The following is a 22083-nucleotide window of genomic DNA, read 5'->3' as shown; positions in this document are numbered from 1 at the left end:
GGGACCCAGGCTCATACAGAGGGAGCTGGGCTGTAAGGCAGAAACCCAGGAGAGAGGCGAAAGGAGGTCCCGGAGGCGTGCACATTGTGCGCAGAGAAGGGACAGTTGGCTGTGCCGCGGGATGGACCTGGTGGGAAGGAGACGGGGGCTCCAGACTGCTCTGAACGCCACCTCCAATCCCACTTCCAATTGAACTGAACCCCAATTCCAGGATCATTGGGGGAAAGCCTAGACTGTTTGGTAGCAGGCGAGAATTGAGGGCACCTTTCTCTCAGAGGTGCTTGCAGCGAGCACTGAAGGACCCTAAGGAACACTGAGACTCAGGAGCCGCATAGGGGGGCTGACGGAAGCCAAAGCTGTAGGCTCCACCCTGAAACTCCGCCCCATCAGGGAAGCTGCGAAAATGCCGAGACAACGAAATAGATCACAAATGAAAGAAATGAAGGACAAAAAGTGAATGGATGTAGAGTTCAAAACCACACTTACAAGATTGTTCAAGAATCTCCTAGAAAAGGCCGATAAAATAAACGAGACCTATGAGGATATGAAAAGGGATCAACTAGATGTATAATAAGGGATCAACAAGAAATAATAAGGGATCAACAAGAAACAAAGAATACATTGTCTGAAATAAAAATATTACAGAGTCCTAAAAACAGAATGGAAGATCGCAAGAATCAAGTCAAAGATTTGGAACATAAAGAGCCAGAAGACACTCCTCCGCAGAAGCAAGAAGGCAAGAGAATCCAGAAAATTGAAGATAATGTAAGAAACCTCTGGGACAACTTCAAGCGAACCGACATCAGAATTATGGGGGTCCCAGAAGATGAGAGAGAGCAAGATATCGAAAACATACTGAAAGAAATAGTGACAGAAAACTTCCCCTACCTGGTGAAAGAATTAGACTTACAAGTCCAGGAAGCACACAGAACTCCAAACAAAAGGAATCCAAAGACAAACCATAATTAAAATGCCAAGAGCAAAAGACAAAGAGAGAATATTAAAAGCAGTAAGAACAAAGTAGGTAGTTATCTATAAAGGAGCACCTATACGATTGTCAGCTGATTTCTCAATAGAAACCATGCAGGCCAGATGGGAATGACAAGAAATATTCTAGGTGATGAAATAGTAAGAACCTACAGCCAAAGATAATCTATCCAGCAAAGCTATCACTCAGAATGGAAGGCCAGATAAAGAGCTTCACTAATAATAAAAAAAAAGCTAAAGGAATTCATCACCATCAAACCAGAATTATATGAATTGCTGAAGGGGGTTCTTTCAGAAGAGAAAGTAAATAAAGATAAAAATTATGAACAACTAATACGTAACAAGTGAATCTAAAAACCAAGGAAATTAAGAAAAATCTGATGAACAATATTAACTGGTGAATATAATAGAATCAGAGGTATGGAAGGGGAGTGAACTGACGATTCTTGGGGAAAAGGGGAGAGGGGATGTGGGAAGAGAGAACATAAACTGTGCACCTATAGATGAGGACAATGGGGGGGTGGGGAAAGAGCAGAAGGTGGGGTGGGAACTTGGTGGAGGAGAGCAATGGGGGGGGGGAAGAGGAACATTTGTAATAACATGAACAATAAAGATTTATTAAAAAAAAAAAAAAAAAAAAGATGAGCTCTGGCCAGGTTAGCTCAGTAGGTAGAGCTCCAGTCCGTGAACTGAGGTTCCCAGGTTCAATTTCTATCAAGGGCACATACATACCTCAGTTGCAGGCTCAATTCCTGGCCCTAGTTGGGAAGGCAACTCATTCTTGTCTCTCTCACATCAATGTTTCTCTCCTCTCCCTTCCACTCGCTCTAAAAAAAATCAATGGAAAAATGTCCTCGAATGAGAATTAACAACAAAAGCAGCAGCTGAACCCCTCCTGCCCTGGCCCCTCGACACCTGCAACGAAGAGTGAAACCTCTGCCAGGGCCACAGGAGGCAGCCCAGGCTTCCCCGCCAGTGCCTGGGCTTACAGCAAGTGCCACTGCTGGAAAGCACCCAGGACAAAACATTTAAGCCCCGTCGTGGGCATTGGCACGCAGGCCTGAGTGCCTCCTTGTCCATGTCTGAGCAGAGGGCAGCCATGGTCTGATTGGGGGGAAGGCAGACAAATCCTGGTTGTGAGCGAGCCAGCATGGCAGCCCCCTCCAGCACAGACAGGTACTGCTCAGGGTGTTCCAGAAACAGGCCTGTGTGGGCACAACCATCAACAGCCTTCTGGGATGAGGAGCGGCAGGCTGACGGGGCTGGGTCCCAGTTCTATGGCTGCTGTCTCGTCCAAAAATCTGGTGTGACATCTCCACCTGAGGGCCATGGTGCTAACCAAGGTATCAGTGCCGGAGCGCCTAGAGCCAGCGTGTCCCGGCACAGGCTGGGAGCAGGTGGTGTGAGGAGCGCAGGCACGCCAGCATCCATGGGCTCCATCCACAGAGGCTGGCCCTGGACTCGTCTGAGGCCCCTCAGCTTGGGGCCTTGCTCTGTCTTGACCCCTCAGCAAACCTCTGAGACCACGATGGGCTAGATCTCACACCCTCTTCCCACAGGGACCTTCCTGTGACCTCGGGCCACTCATTCCTGCTTAGGAAGACTTGGGCGTCAGGGGAAGCAGGGTTCCTCAGGAGGAAGGGAGTGGACAGTTGCAGACCAAGGGAAGAAAAACTCCAGTTCCTGCTGAGCACTGAGCTGAAGTGCAGTTCATATCCAAGCGGCCCTGCGACCACAGGACACCTGCTGGCCCGGCTGCCAGCTGCTTCCCCGCGGGAGTCCGGGCCGCCCACAACAAGGGGACTGGACTGTGTCTGAAGCACACGTCCTCAAGGAGGCCTGAGGCTGTCTCGTAATTCAAATACATCTTGAAAGAACAGTGTCCAATACCCATAAATCTTGTTATTCTAAGACACTGTTGAATCTGCATAAAATTTTCATGACAAGTGTTTCTTCTAAAATTCTTCAAGCTTCTTTGAAATATTAGCCTGTTAAATATTTTTTAAAAAACCTCTATAGACTGCCAAGGAATTCTTGTAGCTGTTTCGATGAAAGTGGCCCGCAGAGCGGAAGCCCTGGTGCATGCCGGTGGGAGTGAGGCTGGCGCAGGCACTGAGAATACTGTGGATTCCTCACAAACTAAAGATGGAACCGCCATGTGGCACAGTGACCCCAGAAACCTAAACCACCGCTCAGAAAGGATGTGTGCCCCCTATGTTCACAACAGCACAACGTACAATAGCTGAGATCTGGAAACAGCACGAGTGCCCATCAGCAGAGGAGTGGATGAGGCTGTGGGACACCCACACCATGGAGCACTGCACAGCAGTGAGAAAGAAGGGTCTGTCGCCCTGTGAGACAGCATGGAGGGGCCTGGAGAGTTTCACTCTCCAGTGAATGAAGCCAGTCAGAGAAAGACAAGTATCACCTGACCTCACTCACATGTGGAATCTAAAGAACAAAATAAACTGAACCAGAAAGAACTTACATGCATATATGCATAACCGAAAGACACAGACAACAGTGTGGTGAAGGCATAGGATGGGGCAAGGGGTAGGAGGAGGGGGACTGCAGGGAGGGGGAGGGAATGGGGAACACCTGTAATACTGTCAAAAATTAAAAATTAAAAAGTGACCCACGAGGAACAGACTGTCCTCATCACCCTAGCCGTCACTGCTGGACACTGGGAGCCCACCACTGTGTTCATAACCAGTGACCACTCCTCACCTCAACATTCTTATGAACCCTCTTCAAAAGGACAAATCAGTGAGAAAACCATGACTGTTCCCTGCAGGCGACACTCGACATTGCTGCCTGCCACCAGGACACCACCCCGAGTGCTGCTCACAAACTCCACGTGCAGCCAGTGGGAACACAGCTAGCTCACACCTGTGCTGTCATGCTACACCTGCAGGCGAGCACGGTACACATCTCCCTCTGACATGTTAAGGGCTACGGTCTTCCCCTGGCTTTAAAACCCGTCCGTACCCAATGTATTCACTAAGGGGAACCTGACAAGCTGCCTTCAGAAGAAAAGCCCGGAGTCCTCACTCAGTGTCAGGGGGCAAGGGCACAGGAACCACCCAAATGGCAGGACAGACACACTGAAAGCTCCAGCGGGCTCGTGTTCCCCAGAGCAGCCGCCGTGGCTAACCAAGGCAGGCACACCGGCAGAAACTGCCGCGGCAAACACTTAGGCTCCTGAGCCCCTCATTCCAAACACCACATTTCATGGGCCCAGTTTGGAATGAAAATAAAAAAATACAACTAACTTAGAAATCAACAAAATGGAGACTCTTTTGTAAGTCAAACCCAAAAGCAATTTTTAAAATTCATATTTGTGAGCAAAAGGCTGCAGATACTCGGCAGAAGCGCAACGAAGGAAGGAAGGAAGGAGTTGAAGTTAGGTATTGGTTAATAGAGAGGCCTGAGAAATGCAGATATCGCTTGGAGAGGGACCACAGAAAACACGAGAGGAGCACCTGAAACCCTCCAGAGGACAAGCATAAAGCACTCAGAAACCCATCCGGGTCCCCAGCAGGACACAGTCAGGTTGAAACAGAACTTACTAAACTGATGGCACAGAAAACCTGCACAAACCCGTCCTAACAGGCCATTTTTAAAGACATCGGTAAGTAGACCAGGTGCCGAGGCTTCCGAGGCACGCTCACACCCGGCCCGGCCCTGCCCTCCCGACACGGGAGGTCCTGAGTGAACTCCACGAGAAGCGAGCAGGGCAAGGCAGATTCCTTTTCCAACAGAAAGCCAAGAGCATACCCCCAACAGCAACTGCTGCCATCAGCCTCCTGGGGAGCAGGGGAGGTGCCCAGCACTGGTACTACTGACCAGGTAAAACTCGGGGGACGTGGGATAGCATGCGCCTTTCCAGCTATAAAACCTCCCCCTGGTGACATCGACGCGCAGACTGTTTCCAGCCGGAGCTGCACCCACACCGTCCGAGGTCCCAGCATGTTCCCAAATGGGGAACCACCACCACAGAGCCCTTCTTCCCGTCTCCCCGCGCCCTCAGGACCGAGCATTGAGGTTTCAGAGATGAGACACCAAATGGCTCATCCCTGAAACCCCAATCCTGAAACATAAAACCCTGAGGTTCAAGCGTTTCCTGAGTTTCTCACAACAGAGAAACCACTATCCTTCCAGCATAAGCGAGAAGCCAGCCTTCTGGGGAGGCACTCAGTAGTGACACCAGGCACTGCAGCCCTTTCCGAGGGAGCAGCACACACCTCCGTGTGCAAGGGGCGTGGCTGAGACCATGCACTCCTGCAGCTCGGATGCCCGGAGTCCTCACACTGAACTTTGAGAGGCTGTAGCTCCTAGTGTCTAAAGTACTTCACCTGGTCTCCGTAACAAGACACACACATTCTCACTGAGTGAGTGTCTAAAGGGGAAACCCTATCAACTCCTACCCCAACAGCTTCCTTCCTGCTTATTCCCAAAGCACAGCCAAGTGGGGTGGCTTCCATCCGGTCCAAGTCTTACTTAACACCCCTCTAGCTGGGGCCCTAGTGTAGGAAACGGGCTTCTGTGATCCCTATCTCCAGCACAGCAGCCAACTTGTAGCTGTTTGAAGCGGGTGCATTTCCTCAGGGCAAACAGAAGTAGGAGGGAAGAGGGTGCAAGAACAAAAACCTGTGGCCATGAGCCAGCATCATGGTGGGGACCCCCCCCTCCCCACTGCAACTAGACAGGTTAGGTTGAGGCAACTAAAAAGGCCTCAGCCTTATTTTTTTAAATGGCCCAATGGCTCTAGCCAGTTTGACTCAGTGAATCGAGTATCAGCTTGCAGACTGAAGGGTCCCAGGTTCAACTCCAGCCAAGGGCACATACCTGGGATGCAACCTCAATCTCCAGTAGGAGGCAGCTGACCAATGATTCTCAGTCATCATTGATGTTTCTCTCTCCCTTCCTCTCTGAAATAAAAAATATATTTAAAAATAAATAAAAATAATGGCCCAGGTCATTGACCTAGGCAACGGCTATTAACCAGGGCACTCAGCCAACAAGGACCCGGAGAAGGGACCCTCGCACCCCAGGGATAAACGGGCTGTGATCCCGCCCCGGGTGAGCCTGCACAACCGGATGGACACGCTCCCGAGAACCTATTCCAGGTCTCGTTTTCGCCATACTTCTGTCTCAATCCATGATTTAAATTCAGACAGGTGAGCATTCTCACACTGGTACGGCGATCGGGACAGATTTTACAGACTGAAAAACAAAAGCAGCACCTTTGGACACATTGCATCACTCCGTGTCGTTACCAGGCAGTCTTGATGGAGCTGGCGTCAGACCTAACCCAGTAGGCGTGTCACCATATTAAAATGTTCAATAAGTTGCTAATCATTATTTAACATAAACAGGAAATCTGCACACACTGTCCAAAAAGCCTGAAGAAAACGAGCAGAGGTTTGGTGCTGGTGGCACCCACCTCAGTGCACAGGACGGACAGTCAGGAAGCGACAGAGCCCCAGGCACAGAATCACACAGACACAGGAGGCTGCAGCCCCACTGGGAAAGAATGCACCAAACACATCGCATTTCTTTTCTTTTTTTTTTTTTTAAGCAAATAACAAAGACCCATTTTACCAGCTTTACTTTTTAAACCTAAGCTTAACATTACACATTTAAACAATTGTCAAAACTTACTAAGTTGCCAGCATTCATGCACAACTAGAAAACATCCTCAATTTATACTAAACCAGAAATGTATTACCATTGATGCATTAGTACCTTTCACTACTCAACACGGAAAGACTGAAACTACTCTGGGGCGCTTCCTGGCAACGTGAGCTTCACAGCAGGCCACCCTGCTTGGCTCAGTTTAACCACAATGGAAAGCAGGTCCGTGCTGGTGTTAGTGTATGAAGTCACGGCCGCCCTGGATCACGTTTAATAAAAAGCAAAGTGCATACAGAGATTTACAACAATTGCAAAGACCAAAAAGAAAAGGTCCTATCATGTGGTCCCAACAATAACTCAACAGTCTGACAAACAGGCTCCGATGAGCTGTGTATAAATACTTTAGATTAGGGACAGTTATACTGAAAGTCGAGTTCGTCTGAAATCTTCAAAAAAATGTTCCTGTTAGTCCTCAAATGGTGCTTGTTACAGTTAACATCTCTGTTACATGCATGCGTTGAATTACTTGTTATCCAAGCGTAGCAGCTGCTCCTTACCATTTATCGTCAAGGACTTTAACTGGCCGTCTTCTTCAACTTCTACTCTTTCTTGACCGTTCTCGACAATTCTGGAGGAAAAATGCATTTTTAAGCTTTATTTCTTGCAGTAACGTATGTGTTTGTACGTATGCATTTGGAAACCAGACACACATGAAACCACAGACTCTGGGGCTGAGAACCAGCTGAAGCCACCAAGGGCCATCTTTGTGAAAACAGACCGATTCCGACAGACAACACTACACTGCTAACCATGACCTACCGTGTTTCCCCGAAAATTTAAGACCTAGCACATGGAAAGATAAGACATCCCCTGAAAATAAGACCTAGCGCAACTTTGGGAGAAAAAATTAATATAAGACACTGTCTTATTTTCGGGGAAACAGGGTACATGTGGACACAAGGAATCAAAGGTCATGGTTTCGGGGAGCAACTGAGATCTTGTTCCGGGGCGTATGTTGTCAGATTGGCGAAAAACAAACAAACAGCTTTTACTACTAATGGTGCTTTCCACTTTGTTATCCTAACAGTGCCAGCAAACCGATTACACTATTATTACAGCACTGCACATTAAAAATGGCTCTAGCCCTAGCCGGTTGGCTCAATGGATAGAGCGTCGGCTTGCGGACTGAAGGGTCCCAGGTTCGATTCCAGCCAAGGGCACATGCATGACTTGCAGGCTCAATCCCCAGTAGGGGGCGTGCAGGAAGCAGCCAATAAATGATTCTCTCTCATCATTGATGTTTCTATTTTCTATCTCTCTCTCCCTCTCCCTCTCTCTATGAGATCAATAAAGAAATATATTTAAAAATAAAAAGATTGTTTTTTTCTTTTTTTAAAAAAGGCTCTAAATGAAGAGAGCTGTTAATAGGTAACATTAAACAAAATTTAAAAGGAAATGTTAAGTTCGGATATTAAGACTCTCAGGTGCCAAATTTAACATACATTTGTGCTTCACATTCAGGGGCAAGAGGGTGGCACCCAAAAATCATTACATCTACTTATTAAAAACATGAAATAAGCAAGACAACTATACCTCTTTGTAGTGATTTTTCTTCCGTTAACAATTTTGGTAGAAGTCGATACGGACTTGAAGTTGCCCATGCCACCACCACCAAATGACGAGGAAGAGAATGCAGTGAGACCCCCATGGCCTATTGACCCGAAGGAAGTAAATCCTAAAAGAAATAAAGGGGAAAAAGATCAGAGACTAGAATGTCCGGCATTTAGTACAAAAACCCCAAGTGTCAAAATCCCCTAGCAGACCTCTCCTATAAGCAGGGTACTGATAGGGGCAATGTGTGTGTGTGTGTGTGTGTGGGGGGGGGGGGGGGCCCTGGGGGCTGGTCAGGTGTCCTCTGAATCCAGGGGCAAGACAGCAGGCTCCTTTCACCGTCCCTGCCCCCCCTCCTGCTGGGCTGGGCCTTGTTGCATTTCCCCTATTTATGGGGGATCCACTAAGCACTGAGCCTCCTGGAGAGACTAGGGTGGCCGTTCACTCTGCAGCTCACAGGAACGAAGTGGCCACTGCAGACAGAACGGCAGACCCAACCTGCTCACCTTCCCCTTGCAATGGGACCAAAAGGGACAAAAACCTGATTAGAAACAAATTCTAACATAATCACTTTAAAAGCATGGCTCTGTAGTCCATGTATGACGTTCTTAACCACATGGACATTGCAACCCAATGATGGCCACATATCACCCTGAGGCTAGCTTCCTCTTTCATTACAACACCTGCACCCCTCCATAGGACTTGACCCTCCAGCTCTATACTGTCTAAACCAGTGATGTCCCACAGAAACAGGAGGTGAGCCAAATATGTCATTTTAATTTTTTAATGGCCCCACTAAAAAATACAAGGAAAGTGGCAAAATTGACTTTAGCACTATTTTATTTAATCCAGAATATAAAAATGTTATCTTATGCGATACAGAAATGCTGAAATTGTTTGCACTGACTTAAATACTCCATCTTTGAAATCAGCGTGTGTCCCACTTGTAACACGCATCGGTGTGGATGGGCCGCACGCGAGGCTCAGCAGCTTCGCATGGCTGTGGCCACCAACCAGGACAGCACAGGTCTAGAGGTTGGCGCCACAGGCACTACTCTGGCGATGCGCACCAGCTGTCTCCCGCTCCCAGGATTTGAGCACTACCACAGCACAGTGCTGGGCACCGGGGTCTGCGGGGAAGCCTGCATGGTGCTGTGGGAGAGCTCCCCAATCAGAGGAGCCTCTCCCAGCAGCAGGACCCTTGCAGGAGGCACCTTGTGAGCGGTACCAGGCAGCCAGCCTGTGTGACCAAGCGCTGCAGGCTGTTACCAGAGCATTTAAGACAAAAACAAGATCCCAAGACAGCAGGAACTAGGTGAGAGTCCAGGGAAAACAATCTGTTGGCCGCCACCCCACCCCTCGAGCTGCTGACCTGCTTTACCGAGCGCTAACGCCAACACTGTCATTTGGCGGGGCACCCACAGCAACCATGGGAGTTATTACGGCCCGCCTCGGCCTCCATCCGTGGACCAGGGCCTCCTGTACTGCACTGCCCAGGTTAGGTAAAGCGAGGACTCAGTAAAACTAGTGGGTTATTTCACCATTACCCCAAACACAGTACTCCCTTGACCAGGAACTTCACTCTTTACTGGTCAGAGTAGAGATGGACTTTCAGGTGTGACGTTCTTGGGTCAGGAGGCAGAGATTTCCACGAGTAAAAACGACTAGGGAATCTACAAGACTGTTCTATCAAAAGGAACACACGTTTCAAACCATGTACCAGTTACCAAAGGTGAAATCTTGGGATTTGATACCTGCATCAAAAGCTGGAAACCCTCCACCGAAAGCCGGGAACCCCGTGAAGGCGGAGAAGAACGAGGTGGTTCCCCGGTTCCTGCTCCCACGCGGACCCCGCCGGGTTCCAAAGAAGTCGTCAAATGGGTCTTCTGGAAACAAACACATGCATTTTGTAAAATTCTGTTTTCTGTCCGTGTTCCATGGGAAAGCTGTAATAAGGGGACAGAAAGCCTTGGAAAAGGCACAGCCACAGCTCACCCGGAGCTCCTGTAAGGCAAGCAGAGCCAGAGGCAGCGGAGACAGACCAGCCTGGCTGCCACGCAGCCTCTGTGAAAGGTCTTCACTCAGGTCCTTAGGAACTCAAACTCCAAAAGGTCGGGGTTGTCTCCGTTATTCAGAAATAAGAACAAATATGGGCTATTAAGCATTCATTTTAACATAAAGGGAGAAGGGGTAATTCTGGGCCTCGGATGTAAGAACTCCTTCTAAATTTTCTGTGAACTTGACACCTCAAAAATATTTTTTAAAGGGTCAAGACAAATCTAAATAAACGTGAATCTAAATAAATGTGAATTGCAGACATGACATTTGTGCTCCAGGAAACTACCAGACAAATAGGCATCGTCTTGCTAGTGGAGATATCACAATGCTCCTGAAAAAAGGCCAACCACGTGAGTCTAACTCTCTATCAATGAGTTGCTAAAAAACAAATAATAAAAACCTTCTAAAAAATTTTGCTGAAATTCTATGAAATTAATCAGCAATGTATTTTTTTCAGGTAAGTGGGAATTCTGTGAGAAACAAGAAGAAAATGAGCGGATGACATCAGGAATCCTACAAAAGCTTGCAGGGAAAGAGAAAAGCAACCCGTTCAGAGTCTACAGAAGTAGTCCGGCCACCTGGAACATGGCAGCGGTGACCAAAGTGGGGAAGTGACAGGAAATACTGACACCCCTCCCCCCACCAGCATGAGCCCTGGGGCGGCACTGTCCTGCACACTGTCTTGTCCTGAAATGGCTCGTTGGTCACTACTGGAAAGATTGTTGCCTTTAGATTAAACTAAATCCTCATATGCTGTCTGCCCATGGGACATACTCCAGCTAAACCAAGCATGTCAAACTCAAAGGCTAACACGGGCCAAATAAACAAGGTTTAAGTTTATGTGGGCCGCAAAAAAAACCAAAAGCTTCAATTTTCATAGAAGTGTTGGCTTATTTCGATAGACATGTGCTGAATACAAAAGGCTGAAATAAATGAGTAATTGTTAACAAAATAGAACATTTTAACAAAAATTAGTATTTTTTCTTAAACATTAACTTACCAGACATTGAATAACTACACAAATTAATAAACGTAAAGCAAATAAACCTGTTTTTTCTTGTTCTCCAAAAGTGAGGTATTTCTTGATGCGCACACCAAACAAGTCGGTCCAAGACTAATGATGTGGCAACCGATCAGCTGCTAAAATACTCACAGCTGGTATTAGTGGAGAGAAATGGGGCGCCTGTGCGTAAGGCATGTAAGGGAAATGAATGCAACATGAGTATAGTAATTAGTATTAGCGAATGCTGTATTTTGTTATTAATAATTATGTAAAACAGGGTATTGTAAAAGTTATGTTACAAGATTTTTTATTAAAACATTTCTTACAGCCAAAACTGGTGTGGCTCAGTGGATAGAGCATCAGTCTGCGGACTGAAAGGTCCCAGATTAAATTCCGGTCAAGGGCATGTACCTTGGTTGTGGGCACATCCCCGGTGGGGGATGTGTAGGAGGAAGCTGGTCAATGTTTCTCTCATCGATTTTTCTAACTCTCTATACCCCTCTCCCCTCTGTGAAAAAAATCAATAAAATATATTATTTAAAAAAATTTTCTTATATACTGTTATATTGGCTGGGCCGCAAAAAATTCATTCTGGGATATGAGTTTGACATGCTTGAGTTAAATAAAGACTTCGGTCATTATAAAATCACATTATTGAGAAACTACTTCAAAAGTTGGGTTACACACAACCACTTCAAAACTACAACTAAAAGACAAAACAGACATGATCCAGAACCACAGGAAGGCTGGCCAAGTGGAAATTAGAAGGGAAGAGAAAAGCACACCAAGACTCAGAGGAGCTGCGGAAGTAAAGTGCAGAGGTACGGAGACGGAAAAGCTGGCAACTGAGTATGCTGTTGTCTTTCTCAATCAGGAGGGAAACACAAGCTCCTGACTCCTCTAAATTCCAGTTCCCAGGGAGACTCTGGGGACCCAGACTTACACGGAGAGAAAATGGACAATCTGCCTTCGGGTGGAACTTGAGGTCAGCTTTCTCTTAGAGGTATACTGTGGGACACTGAGACCCAGGGGCCTCTTAAGGCAGGGCTGAGGATCACCCATTGCTGTTTGCTCTGCCCTGTTGATTCCCTGAGACCCGGCCCCACCCAAGCTGTAGGAAGGCTTTTGCATATGAATGGCTTGTAATCTAAAACTACCTAACAAATTGCAGCTGGGTCAAAGAGCCCCAGAGCTTCCAAAAGGAGGTCCAAGGCCCAGCAACCTGCATTGCCTCACAACTGGCCTCATCTGGGCACCTCCAAAACCCAAACAAAGAGGAGGAATCTGCAGATCTCTCCATAGCTCCTACTGGGTGGCCTCAGGCAGAGGATAAATTAGCACCTCCTTGGAGATCCAAGGGGCAGTGTACCCAGTGGTCACAGTGGGACCATCCAGATTACAACTCCTCAGATCCATAAGTGACACACTCAGGGGGCAGACTCAGTGAGCACCAAAGCCCCACTAAAGCAAGTCTTACCCCTTAAGATTGTCTCCAGCACAGAAGTTCTCCCATCGTTGACACAGCTGATTCTCACAGCCAATTTGCCTAGAAGCCAATTCCTCCCAGTGATACCAACAACAATCAAGGCTTAACTATTGTACAACAAGACTGTGCACAAGCCCACAAAGAGGTGCACCAAGAATGTCCACCTCAGGTAACTGGGGAGGCTGAGCCACTGGGCCCTATAGGACACTTAGCATACAAAGCCACTCTATCAATACAAGGAAGCAGCCAAAATGTGGAGACAAAGAAACATCACAAATGAAAGAAATGGAGGAAAGCAAACTACTGGATATAAAGTTCAAAACCACGGTTATAAGGTTCTTCAAGAATCTTCTAGAAATCGATAAATTTAGTGAGAACCTTGAATATATGAAAAAGGACCCACTAGAAATTAAGAGTACGCCGACTGAAATAAAGAATAATATACAGAGACCCACCAGCAGATCGCAGGAATCAATTCAAAGATTTGAAATACAAATAAGCAAAAAACAACCCTCTGGAAAAGCAAAAAGAAAAAAGAATTAAAAAATATGAAGATAGCCTAAGGAACCTCTGGGGACAGCTTCAAGCGTACCAACATCCAAATTATGGGGGTTCCAGAAGAGGGAGAGCAAGATATTGAAAACCTATTTGAAGAAATAGCCGAAACCGGTTTGGCTCAGTGGATAACGCGTCAGTCTGCGGACTGAAAGGTCCCAGATTCGATTCCAGTCAAAAGGCATGTACCTTGATTGTGGGCACATCCCCAGTAGGGGGTGTGCAAGAGGCAGCAGATAAATGATTCTCTCTCATCGATGTTTCTATCCCTCTCTCTTCCTTTCTGTAAAAAGTCAATAAACCCCCCCCACACACACACACACACATATATATATATGAAGAAATAATGACAGAAAACTTCCCCCACCTGCTGAAAGAATTAGACTTATAAGAAAAGGAAGCACACAAAACCCAAAACAAGAGGAATCCAAAGAGGGCCACACCAAGACACATCCTGATTAAAATGCCAAGAGCAGCTGAAACTGGTTTAGCTCAGTAGATATCAGCCTGCGGACTGAAGGGTCCCAGGTTCAGTTCTAGTCAAGGGCATGTACCTTGATTGCAGGCACATCCCCAGTGGGGGGGAGGCTGCGGAGGCAGCTGATCGATGTTTCTCTCTCACTGATGTTTCTAACTATTCCTCTCTCTTCCTCTCTGTAAAAAAACAACAACAACAATATATTTTTAAAAATAAATGCCAAGAGCAAAAGACAAAGAGAATATTAAAGGCAGCAAGAGAAAAAGTTACCTACAGGGGAGTACCCATAGGATTGTCAGCTGATTTCTCAACAGAACTATGCAGGCCAGAACTGAGTGGCAAGAAATATTCAAAGTGATAAATAGCAAGAACCTACAACCAAGATTGCTCTACCCACCAGAACTACCATTCAGAATTGAAGGGCAGATAAAGAGCTTCTCAGATTAAAAAAAAAAAAAGCTAAAGGAGTTCATCACCACCAAACCAGTATTATATGAAATGCTGAAAGGTATTCTTTAAAAAGAGGAAGAAGAAAATGGTAAAGATAAAAATTACGAACAACAATTACATATCTATCAACAAGTGAATCTAAAAATCAAGTGAGTAAAAAATCTGATGAACAGAATAAACTGGTGAATATAATAGAATCAGGGGCATAGAAAGGGAGTGGAATGGAAATTCTTGGGGGGGAAGGGGTGTGGGTGGGGAGTGCAGAAAGAGACTGGACAAAAATTGTACATCTATGGATGAGAACAGTGTAGGGAAAGAGTAACGGCAGAGGGTGGGAACTGGGTAGAGGGGAACTATTGGGGGGGGAGGGGGAAACAACTGTCATAATCTGAAGATTTTCAGTGACATTTTCTTGTGCAGGACTCAGGGGATCCATGTTTCTCTCTCATCACTGATGTTTCTCTCACCCTTCCTCTCCCTCTCTAAAATCATTAAAAACACACACACAAACACAAAGCTCATCTCAAACACAGAGATGATTTACTGCACTAAGAGTTCAAAACATTATTTATAATGTATCGGGTCTAGTAATAATTAATGTCGTTTTTAACATTCGTTTAAAGTCTTGCTTGGCGTTGACTTGTATTGACATAACCTTCAAACACGTGGTATCTACAGAACGTGTGAAGTGCAATTAACAAGTCTTGCTTGAAAAAGTTTGTGTTTGGTTTGGTTTTTGTTGCAAAACGAGGGCTAAGAAGCTGGCAGGTGAAGAGCATATTCGGCACTGCATGCTTTACGAGTTCCAATTAGGAAGAAAAGCAAGTGAGGCTGCAAAAAACATCTGTAGTGCTCTTGGTGAAGATGCAGTTAGCGCCAGAAAATGCCAGCGTTGGTTTGAGAAATTTCGTGAGGGAAATTTTTCGTTAGATGACAAGAGTGGTCGAGGCTGTGTGTCCAATTTTGATCAAGAAGCTCTTCAAGCTCTTTTGGTGCAAAATCCTCAAATTACCCAACAAGAGCTTGCGACAACTTTAAATTGTTCACAAAAAACAATTTCCAATCAATTGCGTGCACTTGGCAAAGTCCAAAAGTTTGGAAAATGGGTTCCTCATGAGTTGACCGACAACAACCGTAATCAAAGAGTCACAATTTGCAGTTCGCTCCTCTCTCGTCAAAACCGTTTGCCGTTTTTAGAGCAAATTGTTACCGGAGATGAAGAGTGGGTGCTGTATGTTAATTTGAAAAGGCGTCCTCAATGGTTGGACAAAAATGAGGCTCCGCAGCCCACGCCAAAACCTGACTTGCATGCGAAAAAAGTGATGTTGTGTGTTTGGTGGAATTTTAAAGGAATTCTTCATTATGAACTTTTACCATCTAACCAAACCATTACAAGTACAGTGTATAGTGCCCAATTGGAAAGGTTGGCCCAAGCTTTAAGAGAAAAAGAACCCGCGCTGATTAATTGGAAGGGCGTAATTCTTCACCACGATAACGCACGACCGCATACTGCAAGAATCACTGCTGAAAAACTGCGCCAGTTGGAATGGGAAGTTCTCCCTCAACCTGCATATTCTCCTGATATTGTCCCTTCCGATTACCATTTGTTTCGTTCTTTGCAAAACTTTCTTCTTGGAAAAAAAATTTAATAATGAAGAATGCCTCAAAAATGCATTGACCGAATTTTTTGCATCAAAATCACAAGAATTTTACAACAGAGGGATTAAAATGCTTCCTGAGCGTTGGGCACAAGTAGTAGAAAACAACGGAAACTATATTGTTGATTAAATTTTGTTGTATTGTTTAAATAAATTCGATTTAAAAAAGTATTAAAAAACGACATTAATTACTAGACCTAATAAGTTGAAAACCTAATTTTCAAATCAGGAAGGAGTAAAGAAATGGGGTGTGTTAAAGGCAGATTTTTACATGGCGTAGTGTTTGAACTTTAGTGAAAGCAGAAGAGAACATAAATGGACACATCACAGTTTTAATATCTGAAAAATGTTTGCAGTCCTTTCAACTGGGAGTAAGACAAAGGCCATTCCTTCCCGCCTCCTTTCTACTCATTCCCATGTTCCTAACTCTTACATGGAGTACACATCTTAGGTTATTTTTAAGGTTAAAAAGGCTAAATATCATACATTGATATTTCAAAAATAAATTTGGACACATGAAAATGGCCAAATGTGCTGCCACGCCCTTTCCTCCCCCGTGTGTACAAGACCCCGCCCTGCCCACCAGGGAAAGGGTAGCTTGTTGGAGACCAAGCAGCTCCCACACCAGCTGCACCCATGGGACCAGCACAGAAAAGAGGAGTCACTGCCATGAGCACTCCTCCTGAGTGTGACAGGGATGTAGTTTGTTCGAACTTATCAGTAAGTAGGCAGCAAGCATGTTTCCCTGCCTATCCCCGTATGGTGTTAGGCACAATGCAGACCTGGAATCATGCTGCCACTCCAGGGAACCAAGGCCCCACCTCCTACTGAAGGTAGGCAGTGTACTCTGGGTGTCTGCGGGACAGACGGCCTTGCCAGTGTCTTTACATGGTGGTGAGTGTAGTTTGAGGAGATGGTGAGCATGGATGCCAAACTGACAGGTGGACTTGTACTGGGAACTTCACGGCAAGCGGAGGGTGTTTGGGATGACATTAGCATTTAGGTCAGCAGACTGACCTTCCCAATGGCGTGAGCTCACCCCATCAGCATAAGGGCTGATTAGAGTCTCCTGCCTGCAGGCTTCCTAACTGCAACCTAGCCCTCCAGCCTGGTGGTCTCTGGATTGAGCAGGAACCTCAGCTCTGCCGGACCTAACCGTGGCTCCAGAGTCATGTGTCAACTGCTTACACTAAATGGCTTCAGAGACAGAGCCTGAAATGGAGATATAGACACAGATCCTTTGCTCTCTCTGGGGATCCCAAACACAGAGTCTAGGGGGAGAAGGATTCTTGATCATTTTACAAGTTTTCTTAGTAATGATATTATTCTGGGGCCCACGATGTTAACCAAGTGTGGTGATCCCCACCCCTTTACTGAGGTTTCGCTCTCCATGGTTTCAGTTTCCTGCAATCAGAGAAATCCCAGAAATAAACAATTATTAAGTTTTAATTACACACCATTCAGAGAAACATAATGAAATGCCACTCTGTCCCACTTGGGACACCCTTTGGCCAGCATGTCCACACTGTTCCTATGTACACTGGACATTCTGAGAGAGACCGTTCACGAGACGTGCATTACAGTTTATCATTACAACTGTTCTTCGTTACTATCTTCTTACAGTGCCTCGTTTATAAACGAAGGCTTACAGACAGACGGGATGTGCAAGTATAAAAAAGCATGGTCCAGCCGAAACCAGTTTGGCTCAGTGGTAGAGCGTCGGTCTGTGAACTGAAAGGTCCCGGGTTCGATTCCGGTCAGGGGCATGTACATTGGTTGCGGGCACATCCCCGGTAGGGGGTGTGCAAGAGGCAGCTGGTCGATGTTTCTCTCATCGACGTTTCTAGCTCTCTATCTCTCTCCCTTCCTCTCTGTAAAAAAATCAATAAAATATATATTTTTAAAAAATCATGGTCCATACAGGGTTTGGTGCTGTGTTCAGGATGCGTTTGGAACTCATCCCCTGCAAATAAAGGAGGATGGCTGCACTAAACTGACTGACAGCCCAAGGCAGACTTCTGACAACTACCAGACTGAGCTGAATGGTATGAAAAAAACTAGGCATGAGACAAATGTGTACATAAACACATACCCACAAAAATCCTTAAAAAAGCAAACAAACCTATGAGTGAAAGATGTTCAACCCACACATACATTTTCTGAAGTTTTACCACAATTCAGTATTGGAGAGCATGGAAGAGAAACCAATCCTATGGTGTGCCCTAACCCACACCAAGTACGAGCACCACCGCCCTCCACAGACAAGCCTGAGGTGTGGCTTCAGGCCAAGTGGCCCACACTAGTACCACCCAGCACACGAACATTGGCACAAAGGACAACAAAACAAAACAGAACAGGAAAGCATTCTGTCTATTCTCCAGTCTCAAAGCTGATCTACACAGCAACCCTCAGAAAAGGCAAACACTTGAAATTCTAGACTTCCAGGAGATCTCCCAGCTAACCCCAACAACACCCACTAATCCCAGTAACACCAACTAAAAGTACAACTCATTTTTAAAGTGTCATTTCTTACACATTCAGAAGCAGAAACAGAATGCAGCCATGACACTGGAGCCCCCGGTGAGGCTGGGGGCACTGCCTAGTGCTCAGCAGCAGGCTCAGTATCGGCCAAACTGGTAGTAAACCCACGTCCACTGCCAAACTGGTAGTAAACCCACGTCCACTCCCCAGAGCTCCTCTGTTACAAAGTAGAGACTCTGGTTATACCCTAGACCTGGCTGTAGCACTGTATTTTTCAAGATTTACAAAAATCTAAACAAGGAACCAAGATGCAGGTGCTGGACCCAATGAGCTCCATGAACTTGACTCCCACAGAAATGCCCTCCTTATAGAAGGAAAACCATGTATCTCATCCTGTGGGTGCCCTTTCTGCCCCCTCCTCTTAACTCATGTTTACCTTCACCTTATACCTGAGCCTAGGACCCCTGCACCGCCTTCCAGAGGCAAGTGGCTCCCTGGACCAGAGGGACCAAAACTCCACAGACATGCGCAAAGCCTACAAGGGACTCAGGAAAATTATGACCCCAGGGCCACCTGCAAACTAGAGAATGAGGACCAGCCCTAGGCAAGCCCCCGGGAAACCAAACAGCAGAAGGCAGAGGGATGGGCTGGCCAGGGACTCAGACATGCCTGCTACGCTCTGGGGTGGCTGCCCCTGCTGGTCCAGCGGTCCAGGAGAGACCAGCCCATTCTCAGGATGAATGACCTTTCCCTATTTGGGGGAGAAGGGTAGTGTCAGGGAAGCAGTGGCTGGGAAACAATAGTACACACTAGCAACAACTGAATATCATCCACACAGCATCACCCTCATTTGCCAGCATAACCTTAAGTGAAATAACTATTTTCAAACGCAGCTCCACATCCTTAAATGTGCAACCGTTTCTGCTCCTAGGCCTCCCCACCCCACAGGAAACATGTGAGGGCAGCTGCTCTCCCTTAGTGCTCCTCACTCATGACCATGGACTTCGCAAGAAATTATTTCATTTTAACGCTTCTGGCCTGTGTCGCACCGCTGTCCTCAACATGTCCCAGGCGGGACCATGCAGGCATAGGTCACTCGGGGGCTTCCTTCCCCCTACAGTGCCCATGTGGCCCTGCCTTGGCTCCCGATTTCTCTGAGCAGGTCTAACTTGAAGCATTCCCCTCTGTCTCCTTTGCAATCTGCTGTTTCTGAGTAGAACACTGTCAGGAAGACAAATTCCTGACCCCAGAACGGATAAGGTCACCTCACTTGGAAAGGTCAGCAGGATGGGCCCTAACCCTTGTCGCTAGCAGCCTTTTTCAAAGGAGCCGCCTGCAGAGGAAACATGATGTGCGGGCCATCTACACGCCGAGGGCCCTGAGGCCAACAGACAGCACAGAGGCCCTCACAGCCACCCCGCAGGCCGGCCTTGGGTTCCCAGCCCCCAGCACTGTGGTTCTGGCCCTGGGGCCCTGGCACAACAGCTGCTCCCAGACCCCCACCGGGCCCCATGTCTCGGCTGTCACCACACTACCGGTGTGGTATCTGACCAAGGACCCAAGGATGCGCTTCAACCACACAGCAGTAGCAGAAACTCTTTATTCCAGATACACTTTCCAGGGCCGGCCCTCTGTGAGCTGGCCATCCCATCCCGGGGTCGCCAGCAGCACCTCAAGCTCAGGACCGCTGTCCTCGCTCAACAGCTCCTCGCAGTCCTCGCTGAGCTCCTCCTCGTCCCTGGGGCTGGCCTCATCCTCCTCGCTGGATAGGAACTCCAGCTCCTCACTCGGGAGCTCGGCCTGGCCCCAACTACAGCCCTCGCTCAGCTCATCTTCACTGACGCCCTCGAGCTCCTCACTGGAGATGACCTCCAGCGTGTCACTGTCCCCCTGGCTTGGGGCGTGCTCCGCTGGCTGGTCCCCGCCAGGCTGCTCCAGCTCCTCCCTGGGCTCCAGCTCCTCACTGTCCATCTCCTCGAACCCTGGAGAGCAAAGTGACGCTCACTGCACCACCCGGGCACCGGGCTCAGCCACACAATTAGCTTCCTCCAAAGGCTAAGTTCCCAGGCCTTTTTACTCACTAAGGCTCATCACAAAGACAGATGCCAGGATGAAGGGAATGTATGCTGACATGAATAGGCTCTGGAAACAGTTTTGGATTTTCAAGTTTAGCCTTGGCCTTCCGACATGAGAATGCAAGCAAATGAATGTCAGGCTACACCCAGACAGGTATCCCCGACAGCGAGTCCTGCCAGGACTTCTCTGTGAGGGCGTAATTTACCGAGTGCCCTGTCAAAATAAAGGAAGAGTGGTCCTCCTTGGGCCAATTAACACTCTGGTCGGGCTGTCTCTGTAGCCGAGCCTGGGGAGAGCTGCAAGTCAGCGGCTCAGAAGTCGGGCTACACCGTGCGTCCGTGCTGGTTTGAGTCCACCTCCACTTCTCCCCAGGAGGACGCCTGCCCTTCAGGAGGGTTCAATGTCAGCAGGACCAGGCCTAAGCCCTCCTGTCAGTGAACATCCTTGCAGCTTGGTTCTCAGGCACAAACCTGTTTACAGCCTGTCCTGTCCAACACTTCACCCTCCACCCTCCATTCTACCCGGGAAGTCTAAGTCGCACGTGAGGTCTAATAACTGACAAATAACTTCAGCTCAGAATGCCTTGTGATAGATCTTGAACTACTTTGGAAGCCAGAACAAGAGAGAAAAACAGTCATGTGAAAATTGGAACAAAAACATAACGTGCTGTCATAAATGGGCATTACAACAGGGCTGAGTCCCCGGGAGGCGGGTGCTGATAACCATCCGTGGCCGCGCTGCCCGCCGCACGTACCGCCAGCAGGCCGCAGCGTCACTCCAAACATGCAGCAGCCGTGCAGCAGCTCCTCCTGCGTGTAAATCCTGACCGCCTGAAAGTGGAAGTCCCCTAGGACACCTATAAAAATGGATTGAAGAGGTGTCACTGCCGCCCCACGCATGGGGACCCGGCAGTCCTGGCGTTAGCACATGGAGTCCAGAATGATAATGGGACCGGCCACCTCCTAAACTGGCCTCTGAGGCCAACAGAAGAAATAGCCACCAAAATGTGCCCTGTGTCCCTAACCCGTTAAAAGAAAAACACAGGTACATAAAGGTTTCTTTATATACACAATCTCATCGTTTGGAAGATTAAGTCAAGAGATTAAAAAAACTTATGGTGGGTAAAAGAACACGCTATTTATTCACACGTAATTATCATCTCTGTATCTCCTCTCCCCTAGAAAGAACTGCTCAGGGAAAACCACGTCAATGAGGAAGCTTAGACTGTCCTGTCAGACGTTTTCCCAAGGAGAACCCAATCTGCTCACACTTCATTACCTCGGGCCTCCTCCCTTCCACTCTTCTTTAAAAAAAAAAAAAAAAGAGACATAAAAAAATAAGATAAAATCACAAGACACAAATAGTGCTAAACAAGTCCCAGGAAGCACAAGGGCAGGCCCAGCCCTAACCCAGGATGACACCCCCTGCTTCCCAAACACACCTGCTAAGGTTTGTACTGACACACAGAGGGCAATTTCCGAAGGGACAGATAATTACATTCACCTACAGCAGGGGTAGGGAACATCGGACACACAGGCCACATAAAACCCGCCAAATCATTTGGTGTGACCTTAGCCAAGGCATTAAGAGTGAGTTGATTAAG

General features: G+C 47.2%; 1 protein-coding gene across 20 annotated transcripts in view; it reads right to left on the bottom strand.

Moving 5' to 3' along the window:
• Positions 1–22083, bottom strand: part of DNAJB6 (DnaJ heat shock protein family (Hsp40) member B6) — a 56560-nt gene that overhangs the window by 11391 nt on the left and 23086 nt on the right. For 5 of the 20 annotated variants that reach the window (XM_045578277.1, XM_045578278.1, XM_036428857.2 and 2 more), the window contains 4 exons: positions 21235–21336; positions 9990–10121; positions 8218–8359; positions 7182–7252 (listed from right to left, as the gene is read on the bottom strand). In XM_045578277.1, coding sequence (XP_045434233.1) covers positions 7182–7252; positions 8218–8359; positions 9990–10121; positions 21235–21336 — 447 coding nt within the window. Of the gene's footprint in view, positions 1–6503; positions 7253–8217; positions 8360–9955; positions 10122–19990; positions 20387–21234; positions 21337–22083 lie in introns of those variants that run through there. The other 15 variants (XM_045578279.1, XM_045578281.1, XM_045578285.1 and 12 more) reach the window with 8 other exon arrangements.

This window comes from Pipistrellus kuhlii, unplaced genomic scaffold (assembly GCF_014108245.1).
Source record: "Pipistrellus kuhlii isolate mPipKuh1 unplaced genomic scaffold, mPipKuh1.p scaffold_m20_p_94, whole genome shotgun sequence".
NCBI lineage: Eukaryota > Metazoa > Chordata > Mammalia > Chiroptera > Vespertilionidae > Pipistrellus > Pipistrellus kuhlii.
Note: the sequence above shows the minus strand (reverse complement) of the source record. Positions and strands in the feature narration are given on the sequence as shown.